The sequence below is a fragment of the Chelonoidis abingdonii genome, chromosome 9 (assembly GCF_003597395.2).
Source record: "Chelonoidis abingdonii isolate Lonesome George chromosome 9, CheloAbing_2.0, whole genome shotgun sequence".
Lineage (NCBI taxonomy): Eukaryota > Metazoa > Chordata > Testudines > Testudinidae > Chelonoidis > Chelonoidis abingdonii.
In genome coordinates this window covers 17,097,830-17,119,504 of record NC_133777.1, presented here as the reverse complement: position 1 = coordinate 17,119,504, position 21,675 = coordinate 17,097,830, and the positions used below count along the sequence as shown (strand labels likewise).

General features: G+C 41.7%; 1 protein-coding gene across 2 annotated transcripts in view; it reads left to right on the top strand.

Moving 5' to 3' along the window:
• Positions 1-9,334: 9,334 nt before the first annotated feature.
• VPS35L (VPS35 endosomal protein sorting factor like) overlaps positions 9,335-21,675 on the top strand; it is a 114,838-nt gene continuing 102,497 nt past the window's right edge. Inside the window, exons 1-7 of one of the 2 annotated variants that reach the window (XM_075069253.1) lie at positions 9,346-9,381; positions 12,713-12,953; positions 18,030-18,129; positions 19,074-19,238; positions 19,538-19,660; positions 20,080-20,104; positions 21,105-21,181. In XM_075069253.1, coding sequence (XP_074925354.1) covers positions 19,098-19,238; positions 19,538-19,660; positions 20,080-20,104; positions 21,105-21,181 — 366 coding nt within the window. In that variant the 5' untranslated portion in view covers positions 9,346-9,381; positions 12,713-12,953; positions 18,030-18,129; positions 19,074-19,097. Of the gene's footprint in view, positions 9,382-12,712; positions 12,954-18,029; positions 18,130-19,073; positions 19,239-19,537; positions 19,661-20,079; positions 20,105-21,104; positions 21,182-21,675 lie in introns of both variants that reach the window. The other variant, XM_075069250.1, reaches the window with a different exon arrangement.

Sequence of the window (21,675 nt, the reverse complement as noted above, 5' to 3'; positions counted from 1 at the left end):
TTCTGCGTTGTAACTCCCTAGGTATACACAGTGCCAAGCCACTTAGTGTGCAAAAACTGTGCAGTTGCAGCGCTGTAAAAAAAATCCACCCTGACAAGAGGTGTACAGCTTTCTGCGCTGGAGGTACAGCACTGGTGCCAGTGTAGACACTGTGGTCACTTACAGTGCTGCATTTGGCCTCTGGGAGGTGTCCCACAATGGCTGTTCTTGCCTCTCTGGTCATTGGTTTGACCTCTACTGCCCTGCCCTCAGGTGACCAACTGTCATCCCCACTCCATAAATTCCTCTGGAATTTTGAAAGTCCCCTTCCTGTTTGCTCTGTGATGTGTACAGTGGTCTCAGCGTATCTTTCCAGGTAGCCATGCCTGCTCCACGCACCCAGCGATTCCTCCCTCTTGGAGCAATGCCAAGCTGCTGGACCTCATCAGCATTTGGGGAGAGGAGGCTGTCCAGACCCAGCTGCACTCCAGCCATAGGAATTATGATACCTACGGACAGATTTCACAGTGCATGACAGAAAGGGGCCATGACCAGAACATCGAAGTGCAGGGTCAAAGTGAAAGAGCTGCTGAATGCCTACCACAAAGCACGGGAGTCAAACTGCCACTCCAGTGCTGTGTCCATGAGCTGCCGGTTCTACAAAGAGCTGGGTGCAATACTCAGTGGTGACCCCACCTCCACTGCAAAGGCCACTGTGAATACTTCGATGGCTCGTGTGCCAGTCGAGAGTGGACCAAGCCAGAAGAAAGAAATCTTGGACAAAGATGTGGAGTGGGAGGAAGAGGGGGACTCAGAAGTCAGAGATGCATGCAACCAGGAACTCTTTTCTACCCCGGAGGAGGCTAGCCAGTCACAGCTTTGGATCTTGGCAAAGCATAAACAGGAGAGGAGGCCCCTGGTGAGTGGATTTGATTTTGGGAATCGCTGAAGTGAGTTGTTGGGGGCAGGAGGGTTGCAGAAAGCAGGCTTGTGTCTGTATGATGTGCATACCACCACATGCTTAGTTTAAGCGGCGGAACAGGCTGATTGACTCCCTCACTTGACAGGAATCTGCCTCGGAGATCTCCAGGAAACTCTAACAGAGATACTGGGCAATCCACTGCTGCAGGTCCTTTGGCAGAGCTGCTTTGTTTCTTGCCCCATTTACAGTAACTTTCCTGTGCCACTCTGCCATCATGGGGGAGCAGAGGAACCCTTGCTGCACATAGGAGAGCCACATAAGGGCCAGGGTGGAAGCCACAGTCTTGGAGAAGACTCTCCCTTGATTCCCTGCTCACCCTCAGCAGTGAGATCTTCCATAATGAACACATCCTGTGGAGACAGGAATGATTATCAAGCCCCCCTACAGTACCGGCTCTCCCCAAGAGCCACGTGCCCAGTGGACAGTAGGGTCTGGGAACACTGATTTACCCTGCCTATGTGGCTACTCACCATTCTGGAGGTCTTGTAGCTCATGTGTGCTTGCCTGGGGTCAGCCAGTTAGTGACCAGTATGTGAATACCAGCTGTGGTTTAAATCACTGAATCAGTGTGCTGTGTGCTGCAAACACATTTTCTGTAAAATGTGTTTTGGCTTCAGATATGACCTTGGGAGCCCAGCCTCTCTCTTTGTTATCGCCGGCTGAATGGCTGCGCAGAATAAGAAAGCGACCACAAAGAACTAAGGAGGACTTTCTGCGTGAGGTCGCGGCCAAAAAACAGGACTTGAAAGAGTGGCAGGACAGCGAGAAGAGGAACCTAAAGGAGAATGCTGTTTGCCAGAATGAAGCCATGGAGCAGCTCTTAACGTTACAGAGCACCAAACAGACATGCTCCAGGCGATACTAGCTCTTCAAACTGGGCAGATCTGTACATGCCCTTCCCTGCAGCCACTGTTGCAAAACTCTTTCCCGTGCACCCCCCAGACACCACCAACACACTCTTATCAACCTCCTGGCTCCAGTCTGTACCTGAGGCATTCCACTCCTCCCAATCCAGCACTGCGGACTCCAGTACCCACTGCACACAACACCCGTCCCTTCCTATATAGGCAGCACCAGAGGGCCTTTAAATGGCCAAAAGCACACAAGTCATTCTGCACGTGCTCAGCCTCCTTGCTGCTCTACAGGAGCCCCATGTATGGCTTCATAAGCCACAGCATTAAGGGGTAGGTAAGCATTTTGACGACTTCTGGTCTGTGAAGAAAGTTCCTGCTTGCAGCTTCCTGAACAGGCCAGTGTTCTGAAAGGTGTGTGCGCCATGCACCTTTCCGGACCAGCCTGCGTTAATGTCCCTGAAACGCGCACAGTGATCCACAAGTGTCCGGAGAACCACATAGAAATACCCCTTCTGATTAATGTACTTGGTGGGGAGAGGTGGTCTGGTGTCAGAATTGGAATATGTGTGCCAGCTATCACCCCTCCACAGCTAGGGAAGCCCATTTGTGCAAAGCCATCCACAATGTCGCACACGTTGCCCAGAATCACGGCCTTTCAGAGCAGCATGCGATTACTGGGACTGCATGCTTCTGTCAACATGATTCCAACGGTCGACTTTCCCACTCCAAACTGGTTAGCGAACAATTAGTAGCAGTCTGGAGTAGCCAGATTCCATGGTGAAATCACCATGTGCTTCTCCAATGGCAGGGAAGCTCTCATTCTCATGTCCTTGCGCTGTAGGACTGGGGCGAGCTAATCACACAGTCCAATAAATGTGGCTTTCCTCATCCAAAAGTTCTGTAGCCACTGCTTGTCATCCCAGACGTGCATGACAATGTGATCCCACCACTCAGTGCTTGTTTCCTGAGCCCAAAAGCGGCGTTTCACCTTGGTCAGCACCTCTGTGAATGCCACACTCAATCTCATGTCATAGCTACTATGCATGGTGAGATCAATGTCGCACTCCTCTTGCCTTTGTAGTTTAAGAAATAACTCCACTGCCATTCATGATGTGTTAGTCAAAGCGAGCAGCATACCGAGCAACAGTTCAGGATCCATTCCCGCAGACCAAAGAGGCAGAGCACACAGTACACACACCGTTGAAAGGTGGCCCCAAATGTGGATGGAAGCACAGGATTGTTGGGATGTGAAGCAATGAATCATGGGGCATTGAGACACGACCCAGGATGCCCCGTGACCTCCTACACCTTCCCACAATTCTTAGTGGCAGAAGAGGAAGAGATGCTCTGTGGGATAGCTGCCCAGACTGCACCACTCCGAATATTCTTGCAAGTGCCACAAGTGTGAACATGCTATTGTGCAGGCAGCTGACAGTCTGTACACACGACAATGGTTTCCCTTCAGCGCTGTAACTCTGCCAATGTAGAGATAACCTTAGAAAGTCGCTAAAAGTTATTTACATATTTTATAGTGTGTGCAGTTGGGTTGTATTTTAGACTTTTTGTCTAGTGTTCTGTTACTTGTATCTTTTCTGTGTTTTCATCACCTTGAATTTACCATTATATTACAGCAGAGACTGATAGGATATAAATCACTAGATCCAATATACTTGCTTTCAGAGAACTATACCATTAGTGAGTGATTACACTAATGACAAACCTACTCCTTGAAAAGCCTTCATGCATCGTGTGTGTGTGTGACTGAATTGTTAGTTTTACAGGTATTTTTTATAATTATTGAAGTTTTAACAGGTTATTAATCATTTCCATGTAAGAAACAACATGATGAGGGGGAAGGGATAGCTCAGTGGTTTGAGCATTGGCCTGTTAAGCCCAGGGTTGTGAGTTTAATCCTTGATAGGGGCACTGAGGGATCTGTGCAAAAAGTCAGTACTTGGGCCTGCTAGTGAAGGCAAGGGGTTGGACTCAATGACCCTTTGGGGTCCCTTCTAGTTCTATGAGATAGGTATATTATTTATACACTAGTGAGCTTACTTTTTTGTTCAGAGAAACATTATGCAGTAATATAATCAGATTCAGAGAGATTTTATATCCAACTGTTCTGAAAAGACTTTCAAGGGAAGTTATCAATAAGCAAGAGCCTAAGTGGAGAAGAGGCCTCCTTTCCCTATTACCTATTTATTGTTTTAGTACAATCCTATCTAAATAGTTTCCAACACAAATTTCAAGAAATCTTTGAAAAGTGACCCAAATGTCTTGTCACTTTCCCCATTTCCCCATTCAAGGTATGAATCAGAAAAAGACAAACACTGGCATACTCAAAGCAATAAAAACACACACTCTCTCTCCCCCCCCCCCGATGCTTTTTCTGATTCATCCTTTTTTTTATTATGACTCTTTTCTTAGCACTGAAGCAAGTGATATATAATGAAATACAGTCCTAAAGATAATATGTACAATTAAACATTAATAAACTACAGGATATTTAACCTGCACATAAATAGTTTATTGATAATAAATGGAGAAAGATTACTAATTTGTTTTTGCACCTTTCACGCAGGTTTTTACTTAATGTGCCATGGGAAAAAAACCTTTGTCATTCTAAAGTTTAAACAAATGTAAGAGCAAAGTATAAATCACAGAATTACAAAAGAGTAATTGATCAATATCTTTGCTCTATTAGGAGTTAGTATATCATTGAGAAAAAATCAGATCTGAAACATAGATTAAAACAATTTAGCATGAAGGATTTTTTTCTCTTCTCCTCATGTCCTAAATAAACAGTATTGTTTAAGTGTAATATGTGGGATCCTGCAAATCTTTATGCATGTGAATAAAGTCACCTGTGTGTAAGTGTTTAGCTGTGTGTGTGTTGCTCTGAAACATTAGGGATTAAATAGTTTTGCTGTAGAATGCTGTTTTTGATGGACCAAAATACTAATCTAATATTGCAAACTCTTTATTCTTCTAGAATGGAGTGTCCTATAGCTCCTATGTAAAGGGGAGTGGGGCTCTAAATATACTTTTATCTCTGAATCTATGATTAGTCAGATATAGAGGAGGATAAGGAGTTGTTCCAGACAAATTGAGGGAGGGGAGTCCACCATTTCATAATCAGAAAATATATTTAAGTATGTGTCCCCCACTATAAATACACAAATTACAAAAAGCTCCAGAACATTTGTCATCCATGAACCCAATAAAACATGCTAAATAAGGATTTTTGATTAACTTTGATGGATATTACTCAATGATTTAAACATCGAAGCAAATGACCAGTTCTTTCTTTAAATTATTGGTGTTCATGAAGTTTAAATGAAAATGGCTTTAATTGTATGTGTCTTTAAAAGGCTTGATGAAAAAGTCAAGGACTGAACCTTGAAGTCCAGTAAAGAAAACAATAGTGAAGGAACAGAAGTGGAATTTCTGTTCTAAGTAGGGAGAATTTGTAATAGTTAGAAGAGGGGTATTACGGTATTGCAATAGTGAGACCATAGTTAGGCTGCATCAGAATTTTTTGTTTTACATTTCATCTCAGTGTCTCTTTTTTTTTTTTTTCTGAACCCCTTTTTTAGAAACATGCCATGGGGAATTTGAACCAAGTTTCAGCCACTAATTAATGTGTGGAATGATCTCCAATGTGTTTTCTATTTGCATGTTGCTGGAATTTGAGGAAACTGGAACACCAGAAAAGCCTGATTTCTCCCCCCACCCTCCACTGCACGTTTGCTGCTGCCTGAGCGCTAGCAGTGACTTCAGAGACAATTAGCTACTCACTGTTCCTCCCTCTACTTTATTCAAATACTTGATGAGAATCACTGTTGCTTTGGTTGTCATGGCAATGGCTGCCGTGGATAACTGATTTACCTCAGACTCCCATAATATTAGTACAAAAAGAGTCCCAGGAGGAGCAGGAAGGAAAGCAAACTGTTTGCATGAGCTCCTTTGGGTTTGTATAGAGGTAAGTCACACTTTCTTTTCAAAGGGTAACTGTTACTTTTCTTAACCAAAAAAAAAAAAAAAAAGGAAAAAAAAGAAAAAGAGGTTACATGAAAATGAGATACAAAATTCCATCTTCATTTCATGGATGGTTTATATTTTTTCACAAATTGGAGGCTATGACTTTCTGAATATTTACCTTTTTTAAAAAGAGAGAGATTATAATTGAGTCCCTAGCTAGAAGCTGCAGTAAATCTTATTTTTCGACTGCTGTGAAACCGTAACACATTAAACAAATGTTTTATTTAAATAGCACATATTAAAAATTTTCTTTCTATGAAAAAAATTAAGAAACTTATAGCCAAAATCTTTAATGTTAGTTAAGTTTGCTCTCATCAATAAACTAAACCATAAAAAAATTAGAAAGTACAAAATGAAGAATGAAAAAGGATTAAAAAGTTGCTGAGTCAGGCTGTAGTCAAACTGCAGCAGCAAAGTCAGGGTTAGATTATTATGCATATACACAAGGGGGCTGAAATAAGGTTGCACAGGTACCCTTCATTCTGGCATTTTTTAGTGTTTGACTTTAGCAACCTTTTAATCCTTACCTTTGTATTTCTCAACATTTTTTTATGGTTTATTGGTGAAGATAACCTTAAATAACATTAAACAATGTTTTTTTATTTGGGAATAGATATAATAGGATGCCAGGGTTCGTTTACAGCTTCTGCGACTGGTTTGCTCTGTGATGTTGGGCAAGTCACTTAACTACCCTATCCTGGCTTAGTTTATATATCCTAATAGTAAAAAATGAAGTATTTTATAATCATCCAGAGGTAATATACAAGTGTAAAATAGCATTATATGTATTTTTGCACATCAGAATATATATATATATATATATAAAATTATAAAATCTTACCCTTCCCTATTACTAAGTCATAAATACTTAAGATATAAAGTCAGTGATACCTGAATTTGTCTGGTTCATCTTAGATGATGACAGTTTTTTGCTTTTGATGTCATTTAAAAAAATTATTTCAAGCAGTAACTATAACAACTGCGGCCTGAGAATACCTTTTTTTAAAGCATTGCAAATGGTATATTGAGCTGCATTCATCATTTCAGTTGGTGTCAGTCAGAGCTGCATATGTGAATCAAAAGCAGTACTCTATAAATCAGCCTCCACAGAAATACAACCACTTCTGTGGTTGGGCGCTGCAGCTGCCTAAGAGCACACACTAACTATACAATAGTTTTGGATAGGTGAAATAGACTGAGCTTAATTAAAACTACCGGATTAATTTTAAGAAGGCAGATTGAAATTATCTAAATTATACAGTGATATCTGATTACTGCCCTATATTTCCTATGAGGGGGCTTCCACCATGCTCCTGGTCAAGAGCTGTGAGAAATGAGATGTGCTTTTGTACTCAGGCCTCTTCAACCACCTGACGGTTTGCGTGTCTTCTAGATGTCCTTTATGGTCACTTATGCCACCACAGGATATGCCAGTGGAATTTGCTTGGCATAATGACAACAGCTACTACAGTTTTTAATCACTTTCTCGTCACCAACCCAACCATCTACCCACCAGGTTTTGACCTGCCAGGGCACCTGTGGTCATCCCTGAACCAGTTTCAAACAGGACAGAGCAATTGTGTGTCCAATCTATTCAAATGGGGTTTCTCTAACAACCTGCGGTGTAGATGAGGTCAATTTCAGACTATGTCACATATCCTTGATGGGTGCTTGCTGATTTACTTTGACAGTGGGCTACCGGCTCTTTACCTGGCTGATGACAATGCTATCAAATGGCGGGAAACACTGAGCACACACTGAGGAATTACACAGTGAGAAGAAAATTCTGCTTTTAGTTTTGCATGGTGGATCTTGACTAATATTCTGGTCTTTCTGTATGTATGCAACTCCTGACATCTGAATATCAGAGTTGGGATCTTGCATTGGTGGGGAGAAATAAAAGGATAGCATAGCAATGTGGGGTGGCATGTAATCTAATAAGCAAGCCCCAAGGGAAATTATTGTAATTAGCTGAATAAATGGGAGTCAGTGAGTCTTCAGGATTTGGGAGCCAGGGGCTATCAGTATATATACACAGACCAGTGGTACTGTACAGTATTCCCTGGTTAATCCATGGCTAACCAAATGGTCCATATTCACTGACATGAGAACTATTTGACCCGACCAAAGCAGTGATCTGACCTGTTGCACCAGGTTTCACTGATTTCGTGTGAGAGACACTACTTGCCAGGTCAAGGTTTCCTCATCACTGAGGTGGGGAACAACTTCATTCACATTCTCCCTTCTTGTGAGAGATCTCACCTGTCTAGAGTCTCCCCACACCTCAATATGGGTGGGGAGGGGAGACCCCATCACTGCCTGTGTGAGAATGAGACCCTATGTGTGAATCTGTGCCTATCAGGGCAAGGTGCCAGCTCCTCAGGATGGGGAGTGTGAGATCCCTGCAGTGCATAAGGGATGTTGTGAGGTCACTTCATTGTGGAGAGGCTGGAGGAGGCTCATTCTGTATAGACCCTTAGTTGCACGGAAAGCTGTCTCAATGTGCATCTGTGGGCTCCAAACAGACCCCTTCAGGATGTCTAGGAAAGGGTGCCTGCAGTGTGTCCGGGGAGACATCTTCCTCCCCAAGGTGAGGCCAGTGCTAAGTCCTGGCACCTCTAGGCTTGGAATTTCATAGCCCTGGCACCTCTGCTTGCAATGTCAGTTATGAAAGTAAAAAAATTGCTTGAGCCGCTAGCACCTCTTTCATTACAAATTAAACAGTGGGTTAGGCCCCCCCTGCAGTGTGTGGCGTGGGATGGGAGGAGGAGCCTTTCCCCTAGCGTTAGTCCTCCCCGCCCCGTGTGTGGGCCGGTGGGGGGAGTCTTTCCCCTGGAGTTAGGCCCCCCCTGTGTGTGAGGCAGGGGAGAGAAGCCTTTCCCCTGGAGTTAGGCCCCCCCTGTGTGTGGGGCAGGGGGGAGGAGCCTTTCCCCTGGAGTTAGCCCCTCCGTGTGTGGGGCAGGGGAGACAAGCCTTTCCCCTGGAGTTAGGCCCCCCCTGTGTGTGGGGCAGGGGGGAGGAGCCTTTCCCCTGGAGTTAGCCCCTCCGTGTGTGGGGCAGGGGAGACAAGCCGAGAGAAGCCTTTCCCCCGGAAATTAGGGCCCCCCCATGTGTGGGGCACGGGGCGGAGGAGCCTTTCCCCATGGGAGTTAGCCCCGCCCCCGTGTGTGGGGCACGGGGGAGGAGCCCTAATTTCCGCTTGGGGTTAGCCCCCCCAGTGTGTTGGGGCAGGGGGAGGAGCCTTTCCCCTGGAGTTAGGCCCCCCCGTGTGTGGGGCAGGGGGGAGGAGCCTTTCCCCTGGGTTAGCCGTTAGCTAGGCTGCCCCAAGGCTCAAGCAGCGAGACCCATATCGCACCCCGTTTCGCGCGGGGCCAGCACCTACCCTTTCCGGTGCCCCCGCCACGAATCATACTGGCAGCCTTGGCGGCGGGGCGGGGCGAGCGAGGAGAGGGCGGTGAAAGACCCGGCCCTGGGGGGAAGGGGGGCATCATGTGACAAGGAGGGCAAGATGGCCGCCTTCCCATGGTAAGGCAGGGAGAAGCACGGGTAGTGGGGCTGGGCTGGGAGGGCTGAGGAGGAGCCGCGTTGGGGCGGGCGGAGGAAGGTGGCGGTGGTGGGTCCGGACTCGCGTAATCTGAGGTGGAGCAGTTCCGGCTGGGCTGGGAGAGTTGGTTTCATGGGGAAGGGTCCCTAGTCTTTCCCCTATCTGGAGCCAACGGGGCCAAAGCAGAGACTGGCTACAGACTCCTGAGCCAGGGGCTGGGGACTTCCCTGTCCCCTAGTTTTAAAGCAATAGGGTGAAAGCGCGCTCCGCTCTGTCAGCCTGTCTAGGCTGCTCCCTGTTCCTGAACCCGCTAACTCAGTCCGAAAGCACCGTGCAAAACTGCCGTGTCTCCTATTTCCCCGCCCAGGGTGCGAAGCTCGCCTGTTTTGGAGGTGCAGGCAGTGGAGAGCTGTGGTAAAGTTTAATTCTCTCCTTTCCTACAGTCTGTACCAGTAGCCCTGACCAAAGCTTTTGTGGTGTAAGGGACACACTTCCACAGTAACACAAATATCAGGAACAACACCAATAACTTCCTCCTTGCTTCAGGACTGCTGCTTTGGAATGGGTCTAAAAGGAAGGCTGAAGCCTAAATGAAATAGCAGTAAGCTATTCAATTGTGACAATATTTTAGAAAGTTCATTTCTAATTTGGATACTAACATACATGTTTCTTCAGGGACAGTGCTTCTTTCAAATGCCCCCATGAAAAGACCCTTGAAATTATGTATCACAAGCCTGTAGCTGAGACTATCTGAAAGAAATTAAAAAAATATACTTGAATATCATCACAGTAAAACCCTTCCTCTGAAGAAGGGGAGATACATTCGGATCTGTTTTTTAATAATGTGGGACTGGTATTTACTTATTTGCATTTTTGTGACAAGGTGGGATAAACCCCAAGAAGTTGCTGTAGTTTACTCTCTGATTCATATATGCTTTCCCCCCCATGTACCCTGTATTTGTTTGTCTTTGATGTCTTACAAAGTACCAAAAATCACAACAGTTGCATGGAGGTGCCTGGAAGGCACTTGCGTTGAAACATTTTTTAAAAAATTACTGAAAAAACCACATCCACGTGTCTAGCTTTGCACCAGTGTAGATGAAAGCATGCCAAGGAAGAATGTATCTCTTGATGTAGCTACAATCAGCTGGTGTTTTTACATTGACAGAAGCCCCTTCTCTCAGTGTAGGTGGGGTTATATGTTAGCTGTATAGTCTAAACAGTCTGGACATACCCTAACTAAATAAGAGACAACAGATGGATGCAGACAGACAGACAGACAGGAGAGTACCTTTTCATGTTCTTTGTACGTATAAATATCTTCTGTCTGTGTGTTCCATTCTATGCATCCAAAGAAGTGAGCTGTAGCCCACAAAAAGCTTATGCTGAAATAAATTTGTTAGTCTCTAAGGTACCACAAGTACTCCTGTTCTTTTTGCGGATACAGATTAACATGGCTGCTACTCTGAAACCTACTAGGAAACAGTGAACCTCTGTTGGTCAGCATGGTAGGCAGTAGTATCAGCAGTTGGCAGCCTAACCATTATCTTTTTTTTTTTTGGTAGGCATCAGGGCAAAATAGAGTTTTTTAAGGAGGAGGGATTTGAAGATGGATAATAGGTAGCTTTGTGGATGTATAAGTCTTCACAGGAGTGTGATGGAGATGTCCTGTGAACAGATTTTCTTATGTACTTTGTCTTTAAAAAGTGTGAACTGTACTTCAGAACAATGTAGAGCAGTCTGAATTTGGATCTAATTTGATTGTGTTGGATTTTATGTCATCTTTTTTGGAAAAATAGCGATGGGAGGAGGAGAAAAGAAGCCAGATTAAAATTCTGTTCCTCTTATAGTCTAGTGGATGTCCCAGATGGTTCATGTAAGGATACAAATTCTGCTTCTGTAGTAATATGAAATGTTTCTTTACTTCTAGAAAACTGAATGCAGAACTGAAGAAAATACTTAGGAAATAAGCTACATGGTACAATTTCTGTTAGAGCAAGCAAGACAGGGAAATGATGAAATATTCTTTTTCTTTTGACAAGATAAAGAAAAATATGTGCAATAAGTGTTTCCCTTCTTCATATAGTGCATGGCTGCTTGTAAGTAAACTAATTCCTGTTTTTGAAAGATTTGCTTTCCTGAAGCTTTTGTACCTTTAAATAATAAATTGAACTTATTCAGCTTTCAGATAGAGGCACAGCTTTTTCTAAAATGAAGGGGTACAATAAGTTACTCAGTGTGCTATTTGCATCACTATTAAAATAGCTTTTCAAGATGTTTTAAAAATATAAATTGCCCTCTTTTAAAATAAAAGGAGCTTGTTTCTTGAATGAATTTCATTCCAGGCTGAAACTTGCCATATAGTACTCACCCACATACTTTTTAGTAGTTTAATATCAAAATGAGATTTTGTAAATATTATGAGTGAGGAAAGAATATCAAGTATTTGGCTTAACGTCAGAAATGTCTATAGGTGCCTCTTAAGATCCATTCTTGAAGTTTTTCTGTTAATCCTTCTGGAATGCCTGTTTCATTAGGATTTTGTTAGCAATTTAATTACAGACCATTGTTTGGGGATAATAGCTAAAAAAAAGGAAGTCTTGGATATTAGCCAAACAAAACTTTACTTTGTGAAAGCTATTTTAAGGAGATAGTTGTGTTAAAATGTTACATATTTAGAGGTGAAAATTAAACAGCTACTTACTTATTCCACAAACAACACTTTTTAGTTTGTTAAAGCTGAAACTTTAGAAATTTGATTTTTTTATATTCTCATCTTAGATGATGAATATGTCTTAGATTAGCCAATTTCACTTTTTATTATACTTTCAGCTTCTTGTGTGCTAGCATAATACTGCAGGGGAATGTTTTTTTTAATTTAAAACAAAAATCCCAAATCCTAATTTCAATAGTTCTTAATTTTTAACTTTTTAAAAAGATGATGTCTGTTAACTAAACTGGGCCATATGTGACCTGACAGTTACCTTCTAAAAGGAGGTCATAGAGAAAGCTTTAGTTTCAGTGCCCTATTCTCCTTTCTGACCGCTACTCGTCAAGGTCCTGTGGCTTCATCTGCTATATGGGCTAAAATCTATTAAGTACTGGTTCAAGATGCACCATGACAGAACAGACTACTACCTTTATCAGTCTTACTGAAGGCATGCTGTATTCTATAGGAAGGACATCCCCGTGCTGGAGTATTATAGTCATGTCATCTGTTGATAAATGATACTGAGAAGGGTGCCTTGAACTGTAATTTTTGCTTAGTAGATAGTGCCAAAATTGAAGCACTTCTCTCCTCTTCCTTTGCAGATCCTTGCTGGAACCTTTAAAATCTTTTAAACAAGACTAAATACACGCACAAAGTCAGAGAATACCTTGTATTGCTCTCCAAAATCTCTGCGTAGTCTGTTTCATGCGAATGAACAACCTATTGGATGTGTTTCCCATGATGTGAAACCTACTGGAGGTGATGGAAAACCTTGTTTTCCCAACCTCAGAATCCTTACAGAAAGTTACAAAAGAGAATTATGTAGCTCACCAGCTCATACAGGTGGGCTGCCAAAAAGAGCCTCTCATATCTATCATGCTGCAAATCAGCTTGTTTAACCCTACATGGTGCTAATTCATGAGCAAACCTTAATTTTTACCAAAGTACAAATTTTTTTAGGAATTTTAAAAGGTCAGTGTTAACTATCAAGGAAACCCACATTATCACAGTTTTTTAGATAATTTCAAAATAAGAGTACTCAGTGTATTTAAAACTTTTTTATAAATAAATATTTCCCAGAAATACATAAATACTACCGAGTTTTGGGAGTGAAGGAAAGCTATAATAGATATGTCTGTGGTTATACTGTGTTTTTGTTTTGCAAATACATGGAGATCTAAACATTGCCAGTCTTGTTATCTTACTCTTATATGGACTCCCAATATCTGATTAGTGACACTGTTGAGACTAAAAGGGGTCATTATAAGTACTGCCTTAGGACTTCTAACAAAACCTCGAATGCACAGAAGGATTGGGGTATTCAGTGCTGTTCTGAAGATAAATGATGTCAAATGTATTTGTTGGCAGTTTTAGAAGTTCTTGCTGCAATAATGGTTAAGACATATGCACTGAACGTAATATAGGGGTAGCCACAAATACACACTCGCCCTCCTTCCCCCCCCCTCCCCATCTGACAATAATATGTTGTGAACCTACAGGGATCAGAGTAGATTCTTTGGGTTTTTTGGAATTTAGATTAAAGCCCACATAATGGAATTTAATATGAAGATGTACAACTGGTCCTTGAAAATGCAAAGCTCAGTAGGTAATTTGGAAATTATAGAACTTAGATAAAATTGTAGATAAATGTAGTTTCTCCTACTGAAAGGACTTTGTGTAACATGAAATGATAAGAGAGACTGGGAGATCTGGAGAAGAAAAATCTGTGAACATCACAGCTTGCTATGCAAGTAACCAAGAAAGCTGTTATATATTCTATTTTTTTTCTCTTGTAATACAAGGTAGTATACTGTAGTTGGTGTGTAGGTGCTGGCTGCATTTCTTTAAGCATTGTTGCTGTACTTAGTTCATGTTAAAATGCTAAGTTGAGGGTGAAGTTGAAACCAGCTGTACACTTAACAAATTTCAGTCTATACAGAAAAATTAAATGTAGCCTGTCTTCATGGGAAGAAAAGGAGCTTGCATTAAAATGAAACATTTAGGTTCTAAATGTGGTTGATATAAATAAAAAAAAAAACATTATATTTGAATAAAACTGCAGAAACCAAGAGAATTGAAAGTTAAGGCTGTCGTTCCTTAACTCACCTCTGTGTAGCTTTTCTCTGCTTTTTATTTTTGGTTTTTCTGTGTTGCATGTTGAGTAAATAGTTATAATATTTGGATTTCATATTTGTCATTTTAACATAAAAACAATCTTCATTATACTTGTTTCTGAATCATCCATAAAAATATTATGAATACTGTGACAAAGTCACACTGGACAGCGGTAAGGGAGTGGTCCTATTGAAAATTCCAGGGGAAGTGGGCGGGCATAAGCCTGCCTGTGGCTAAAGGACCCTCCCCCAGCCTTCGAGCTGTATCTACTGAGCCCAGGAACTCGATTACTGGAGACAACTAAAAAGAAAACAAAGTGGAAGGCAGGTATATGAGCCCTAGAATGATAAAGGCCCTCGGGTCAAGTAGAGACACCGAGTCCAATTATGGGCTGCCTGAGACCTTTATAAACCCCTTCTCTGGTGAAAGGAGAGACAAGGCAGTGCAGGGCTAGTGGTATCAGGGAGAAAGTCTGCTCCAGGGTAGAGGGCTGTATAACAGACTGTCTGTTTAGGGGAAGGACTGGCACCCCAGAGCCAGTAACAAGGCCTCGCACCTTCAGCGTGTGTGTGTAGGAAAAGGTATTCCCATTTGTTTTGGGTTGGAACTGTGTTTTTTGCTGGGTGGAGGGGTGCTCCTTGGGCTGGCTCTGAGGCCTGCCAGAGAAGTATTGGGAAATAAACCTCCAAGTGGGAGAATAAACACTGTCCAGAGTGGGGCTGACTTACTCCATGCCCCCACCACCGGAGGGGGAAATGCTGAACCCGCCGAGGTGGAGGAGGTGCCTTGCCGCAATACATATACAAATCCATTCCAATAAAAGGGATGCTTCCCAATGGACATGGCCGCTGCTTTTCTTCCCTCATTGCCTTGCTCTACCTGCATTTGGCACTTAGAAGGGCAACCTGCCTGCTATAGGGTAAAGCCTGCGTGTGGACATGCACCTTACAGTTGCCCAGAAGACTGGCTCAGTCAGTCTGATTTCTGATGGAAGCTGGCTCCATAGCCATGAGCTTTCACCAAGAATGAAAGGTTTACCCTTCTTGTTCCCCTATCTCAGTGAATAAATAGAAGATAATATCAAACCAATCGTGCACTCCTCTGCATAGTAATTACCTTACAAGCAGTCTTGATCAGTTAAACGTGTTGATTCTGTAAGTATTTTTTAAAACTGACTTTTACAAACAGTTCACACCATGTACATGCATACACAGAGCAAACGGTGCCTTAAAATTTAGTTATAATACAATTGCCTTTTGGCTGAGGCTGTCATGCCAAGCTTCATCTGTCAAGGCCTTTTTGTTTTTTTTACTACTGATTTAGAAACCCCTATAAATGAGATGTAATGGAAATGCTGACAAAACTGTAAGTATAACAGGGTAATAGAAATGTTGTAATTAGGAGCCAGTAAGGAGAGTGGGGTACATATTTTCATACAAATTCTAATAAACCCATGAAGCAAATGAAAAAGGAGAGTCACTGAAGCATGGAACAATAGTAAATTCAAGAAAATGCTCATGTATAGTGACGGCAGGAAATTGGAGATAAAGAAAACAAAAGGAACAGGCAAGTGGATTTCACTGCACTTTTGTTCTTGCTCTGCTTGTATCTAATTAGGCTTCAAAGCTTCTCAACTGATCAGCACAGCTGTGACTTTGTTCTGATTTCTTGTTACAGAGTTGCAATAGCAAGACTGCCACAAAGGTGTACCAGTTAAATAATAATTATGTAGTTTGATTCCTTTTTCACTTTGAAAAAGATTACCAGCAAAGTGGGAGGGAAGAAGGTGGGAGGCAAGGAGAAATTGGGGGTTTTGCCCTTCTTAAATATTTTGTTCCTTTCAGCTACTTTTTTACACTAAGAAATTCAGATCCCTAGAACACACGATAATAACTGGAAAACTAGTGAAATGGTGACATCGCAAGATCCAGAAAGTGAAAGTTGAGGGGGGGGGAATGAATTTTTAGACACTGGAAGGATTTTCAAATGAGCTCAGTTCCTATTTAGGCACATTGTCCCCAATGGAAGCTGATGACACTGAGTACTTGGTGCCTGAAGGGAAGCTTAGCTCTTTTGAAAATCTAGCCTTTTTGTTTTTGTTGTTTTTTAGCTTCAAGGACTAGCGTTTTTGGTAAAGTAAGCCTTTGTTCATTCAGTATGCTTGCTTGTTCAATTAAGGCACCAGAGCTCCAGTAAACATCCTTGAGCTCTCCCAAAAGTCCTTCAGTAATAAAACAGGGAAGGAAAACTGGGCGTTCCTGATATTTCTAAAATTAAAAAACAGTCAGGAATATGTTCCAAGTGGAGTGGGCAGAGGGAAAGAAAACCTTTTCAAACCAGGTTTTGCTGGTTGTTGCCACGATATGTAGCAACGCTAGCTCTATCGCTGTTGCTGTACTGTTGGAGCTGAATGTGTGGGACCAGTGATGGAAAATATTTGCTGAAATGCCGAGTATAGATGCTTCTAAGTCTCCTGACACTTCGGTGAGGAGCTAAGTAGAACTATACTCACGTTGCATGTATGGAAACTGTCTTGCCCCCAAAGAAACAGTAACAGAGCTGAGATCTCAAACCAGGACTTCTAACGCCAAGTTCCATGCATGACCACTAGATGGTGCTAGTTAAAGGGTTTTCATCTGATGTATTACTGAATTTAAGGATATATATTTTAAATGTAACTCTTAGCTCTCCTTCATAGGTCTATCCAGTCCTGGTTCTGGAAACTCCAGTTTTATTCCTCTCCCTCCATTTTAATGGCACACCTCAAAGATGAATTGTATTTCTAATTGTAGGGAGCAATTAATAGAAACTGGGATTAATAGTAGAATAGAATGGAGGAAAACCTATTGAGCTGTGACTGGAGTAAATGTCTGCTGCTAAGCCTTGGCGTGCCTATGTTGTTCTTCAAGTGCAAATCTTTTTCTGTTATGGAAGAAAGCCTGGTTTTGTCAAAAGGCTAAGAAGAAAAACTCTAAAATATGAGTTTGCTGTAAGTTATTTTTCTTAATAAAATATTTTCAGTAAGAACAGAAGCCTTTAGTACAATGACTTTTTTCTCATTCTTGCATTGCTGGTTATGTTCTTTCTTCCTCTTGTCAGCTGGCCACTGCAATTCTGAATTGTGAATACTGCGGAACAGCTGGCTATTGATTCCCCTAGTAAATTACCTCATGGGTAAATTGTTTGCTGATTCTGATCCTTTTGATGATTAAATTCAATGGTATGGAGGCAAATCCAACTTCTGTACTTTAAATACAGAACAGTAAGTGGCAGCTACCTCCCTTCGCAAGAGCACTGCTCGGTTTAGAGTAGAAGGGTATGGCTACACTCGAAACTTCAAAGTGCTGCCGTGGGAGCGCTTTGAAGTGTGAGTGTAGTCACAGTGCCAGCACTAGGAGAGAGCTCTCCCAGTGCTGCACGTACTCCACATCTTCATGGGGTTTAGCTTGCAGCGCTGGGAGCCGTGTTCCCAGCGCTGCGGCACTGTTTACACTGACGCTTTACAGCGCTGTATCTTGCAGCGCTCAGGGGAGTGTTTTTTTCACACTCCTGAGCGAGAAAGTTGCAGCGCTGTAAAGCGCCAGTGTAGCCATGGCCTAAGAGAGCAAAGTAGTCAAGTCAGTTTACAAATTAGCTACCCATGCAAAGGGAAACCTTACATCATACAATTTGATTTACTTTCCAAAATACTGCTTGGTGTATAAACGTGTTTGCACCTATACAAGTGTGACATATGTTTACAGTCTCTCAGATACATAAACAGTGATGCACCTATAAAACTTTTTCTTTATTCTTGCTTTTAAGGCATCCAAGGTCTAGAAATTACACATCGGAGTTTGAATCATGCAGACTGGAGGCTGTACCTGTGGAATTTGGGGACTACCATCCACTGAAACCCATTACCGTACGTTTCTTTTTGTGCCTTTGCAAATAACATCACTGTAAAGTGAAAACTACTGTTTCCTGCTGGCAACTAGAGGCCGTTATGATTTCCTGTTGAATTTATTAGAAGAAAAGTTTTGGTTGTAAAGTCACTGGCAGTACCAGTGAAATACGTTTGGGATGCTCCAGTAGCTTGCAGCTCCCACTGTTTCTATAGCCCTAGAGGTTTATGCTGCTATTTACGCAGTACTGAATGTCTTGATGTTAAGTGCCAGAAAACGTCTCTTACTATTCAGAACAGCTCAAATCCTGCACAGCTTCTTGGTTATTTGTGAAATGTTTCATCATATGTAAAAAGACTAGATTAGGACCAAGTCATCACATTACCAGTAACCTGCCTAACTACTTGATGTAAAACTTGTTGGTTTGGGGTTACCTCTAAACCAGCTGTGGTTTTAAAAAACACTCTATGAAATATTGCAAGCGTGCATGGGCTCTACAGAACACATAAGAGGCAAGGTCCCTGCTTCAAAGAGGTTAGTTTAACTCTGGCGACTATGATACATGGGCAGCAGTTCAGATTCTGAAAGGTCAGTAGGGAGATCTGCACAGGAAAGCTTCTTGAAAGGAGCAGTCTTTAAGGGTGGATTTGAAAGACAAAAGGAAGGGTAGTTGGTGCACAGGAAGCGGTAGGCTGTTTGAAGCTAAAGGAGCATCATGAAAGACAGGATAAAAATGAGTGGGAGGAGGAAGCAACTGCGAGGGGGTGGGGGGGGGGAGGCTAAAGAGTGCCTTTTGCTGCAGAGAATAGAAACAAAAATGGTAAAAGAACCTCTAAGTACCAGTACTACAGCTGAGGCACTCCTAGTGGAGAGAAAAATTGTGTTGTTTGGAGAATCTGTGCTCTAGTAAGTTTATTAAAGTGGAAATAGATCTTTTCATTTTACAGTTGAACTTCTCCTTCAGGTTACTGAATCCAAGACCAAGAAAATGGTTCGGAAAGGAAGTACTTCCTCTACCTCCTCCTCTTCCAGTTCAATGATAGACCCACTAAGCAGTGTGTTGGATGGCACTGATCCGTTGTCATTGTTCGCAGCAACAGCAGATTCAGTGACTACTGCAGCTAACACGGTAAAGCTCAAGGTTAATTATCTCAAGTAGATTGAACAAAATTAGCCTGCATAGAACTGATGCTTTGTGCTCTTGCAAGAGTTGTTTCAGTACTGAAAGTACCATATTAACTAATCAGAGAATTTCATTTACTGGTTTTCTTTTGCTTTAGCAGTTTAGGTAACGTTTGTTTTTTAATATTGTACATCTGTGGAAGGATTGGTAAAACATGAAACATAGTAGGTCTTAAAATGTCTGGTCATCTTTCTTAGTCTTCCTGGTATTCATGAAGTTGAACACCTTGTTTGTGTTGCTCCTAGGATAGTACAAGAAAGAAACGTGATAAAGACGACAGCTTGGTTGTAGGAAGTGACTTTGAACCATGGTCAAGCAAACGTGGTGAAATCCTTGCTAGATACACGACGACTGAAAAACTCTCCATTGTAAGTGCGCTTCTTAATGATTTTGTGCAAGAACCTTAATAGACTGTGGGTACTGTGAGACTACAGTAATTGTGACTATTCCTTTTCTATGTAAACAAATTCAGTAAATTTAGTTTGCAATGAAGTGAAAAACCATCCCAGCAGCTCTAGCTTTTAAATATTCATAAAGAAGACTGGCTGATCTTTGGCCTGTTGTACTTGATTATGTTTAGAGAGTCCAGAAGAGTGCTAGCCACTTCCCAGAACACAAATAGAGACATGGTCCATGCCATGAAAAGCTTACAATCACACTTTATATTTCCATTAATTTATAGAATAAACGTCAGCACTGAAAATAATCCACACTTTCTTAAATCATTTGTAAATAAGTTAATAGTCTGTAAATACATGCTTTCTAAAATGCTGTTGTTTCTCTGCAGAACCTGTATATGAGTTCGGAAAAAGGTGAGTAGTTTCTCTATATCAAATGGCATGGGACTATTTTAAGGAGATGACAAGCGACAGACCTTTGGTGCAAACATGCATTCAAATTGAAGCTTTCTTTCTCCAACTGTGAGCTGATTCACTGCTATTGTTCATGAGAGTCCCACTGGATTTTTGCAAATGCAAGAAAAATAAATTTTATCTAGCTCCATCTAGTGGCTGCTGGGTGCCTTATGTGTAATTGAAAGAAACTATAACTCCTGTAATTTACATTGTGGCTTTAAAAAACATCTGGGCTGTTACTATCCCTCCAAATCTCCCAAAATGGCAAGATTATTTTGGTATTTGGCTTGTCTTTATTATTTTTCCCACTTGCTTGCTTGAAGGGAACAGGAGGGGAAATAGAAGGAAGTGCTTTATATAGCTGTTCAACAGTTCTCTGCCTGGCTGAGAGAGAAGCATTGAAGGAGCCAATTCCAGTATTATACTGGCTGTTTAGTATGACACCAAAATCTTAATTTTTAATGCAGTGTTTTAATTGTTTTGTTAATGGGAAAAGCTGTTAAGAATGCGAGGCTAAGTAGTAAAGAACCTTCCATAGCAAGTGGAATATTGGAATGAGTAAATATACAGGGCTCTAGCTTCTTAGCAGAAGATCCTGAATAGAAAATCTAGAGCCTGTTTTTAATTTTTATGTATGTATTTTTTCAAATCAGGCTTCACTTTTTGCAGTTGCTATTCTGTACCCACTATGAATTGTTGGGAGAAAAAAGTGAATGAATCGTTGGCAACATTCATTGTGTGCCTGCAGGAATGGAGGTCTTGTTTGAAAATCAGGCTCGCAGTCTCTCATGCTAGCAGCTGAATAGCTACCTTAGATTGTTGAACCACCATTTTCATCTTGGATATCGTTAGCTTGTTAAATCTGACTCTTCCCCTCAAGTCTTTTTTTTTTATTTTTTTTTTTAATAGTTTAAAAATTTGAAAATTTTAAAGAACTCAAAGATATAATTACCTACAGGAAAAGCTACAACGCCTGGCTCAGCAGTTTCTGAGAAGGTGCGAACAAGGCTAGAAGAGCTGGATGACCTTGAAGAGGTGAGCAAACAACATTTCCATTTTAAGAGAAAAAAGATTAATTGTATGAGAAAACTATTTAAGAAACTTTCTGACTTATCCCTAAAGCCCTGATTCTGCAAACACTTTTATGTAGTTGATTAACTTCATGCACTTGAATAGTCCCGTTGAAAGTGTGTGTGTCTGTGTAGAATTGGGGCCTAAATTTTTAGCTCATTGACAAACAGTACCTCAAAAGGCAAGTCACTGGGCTGACATCGTATCATTTATCTCCTATAGCTGCTGTATTTAAGCTTCCCGGTGTCTGGTAGGCTCTATCAACTTCTAATCTTTTTATTCTGTCTCTTGTTGCAGAGACTGACATCTCTCCTAAGGAAGGCACTGATTCAGTCAGGCTCTTAATATGCATATGTTTAAATACTTAAGTCCCATTGAAATCAGCAAGGCCATTGACATTCTTAAATACCTTACTGAATTAGTCCCAGTTCTGCTTCAGTGCTTCCATGTCTTATGGC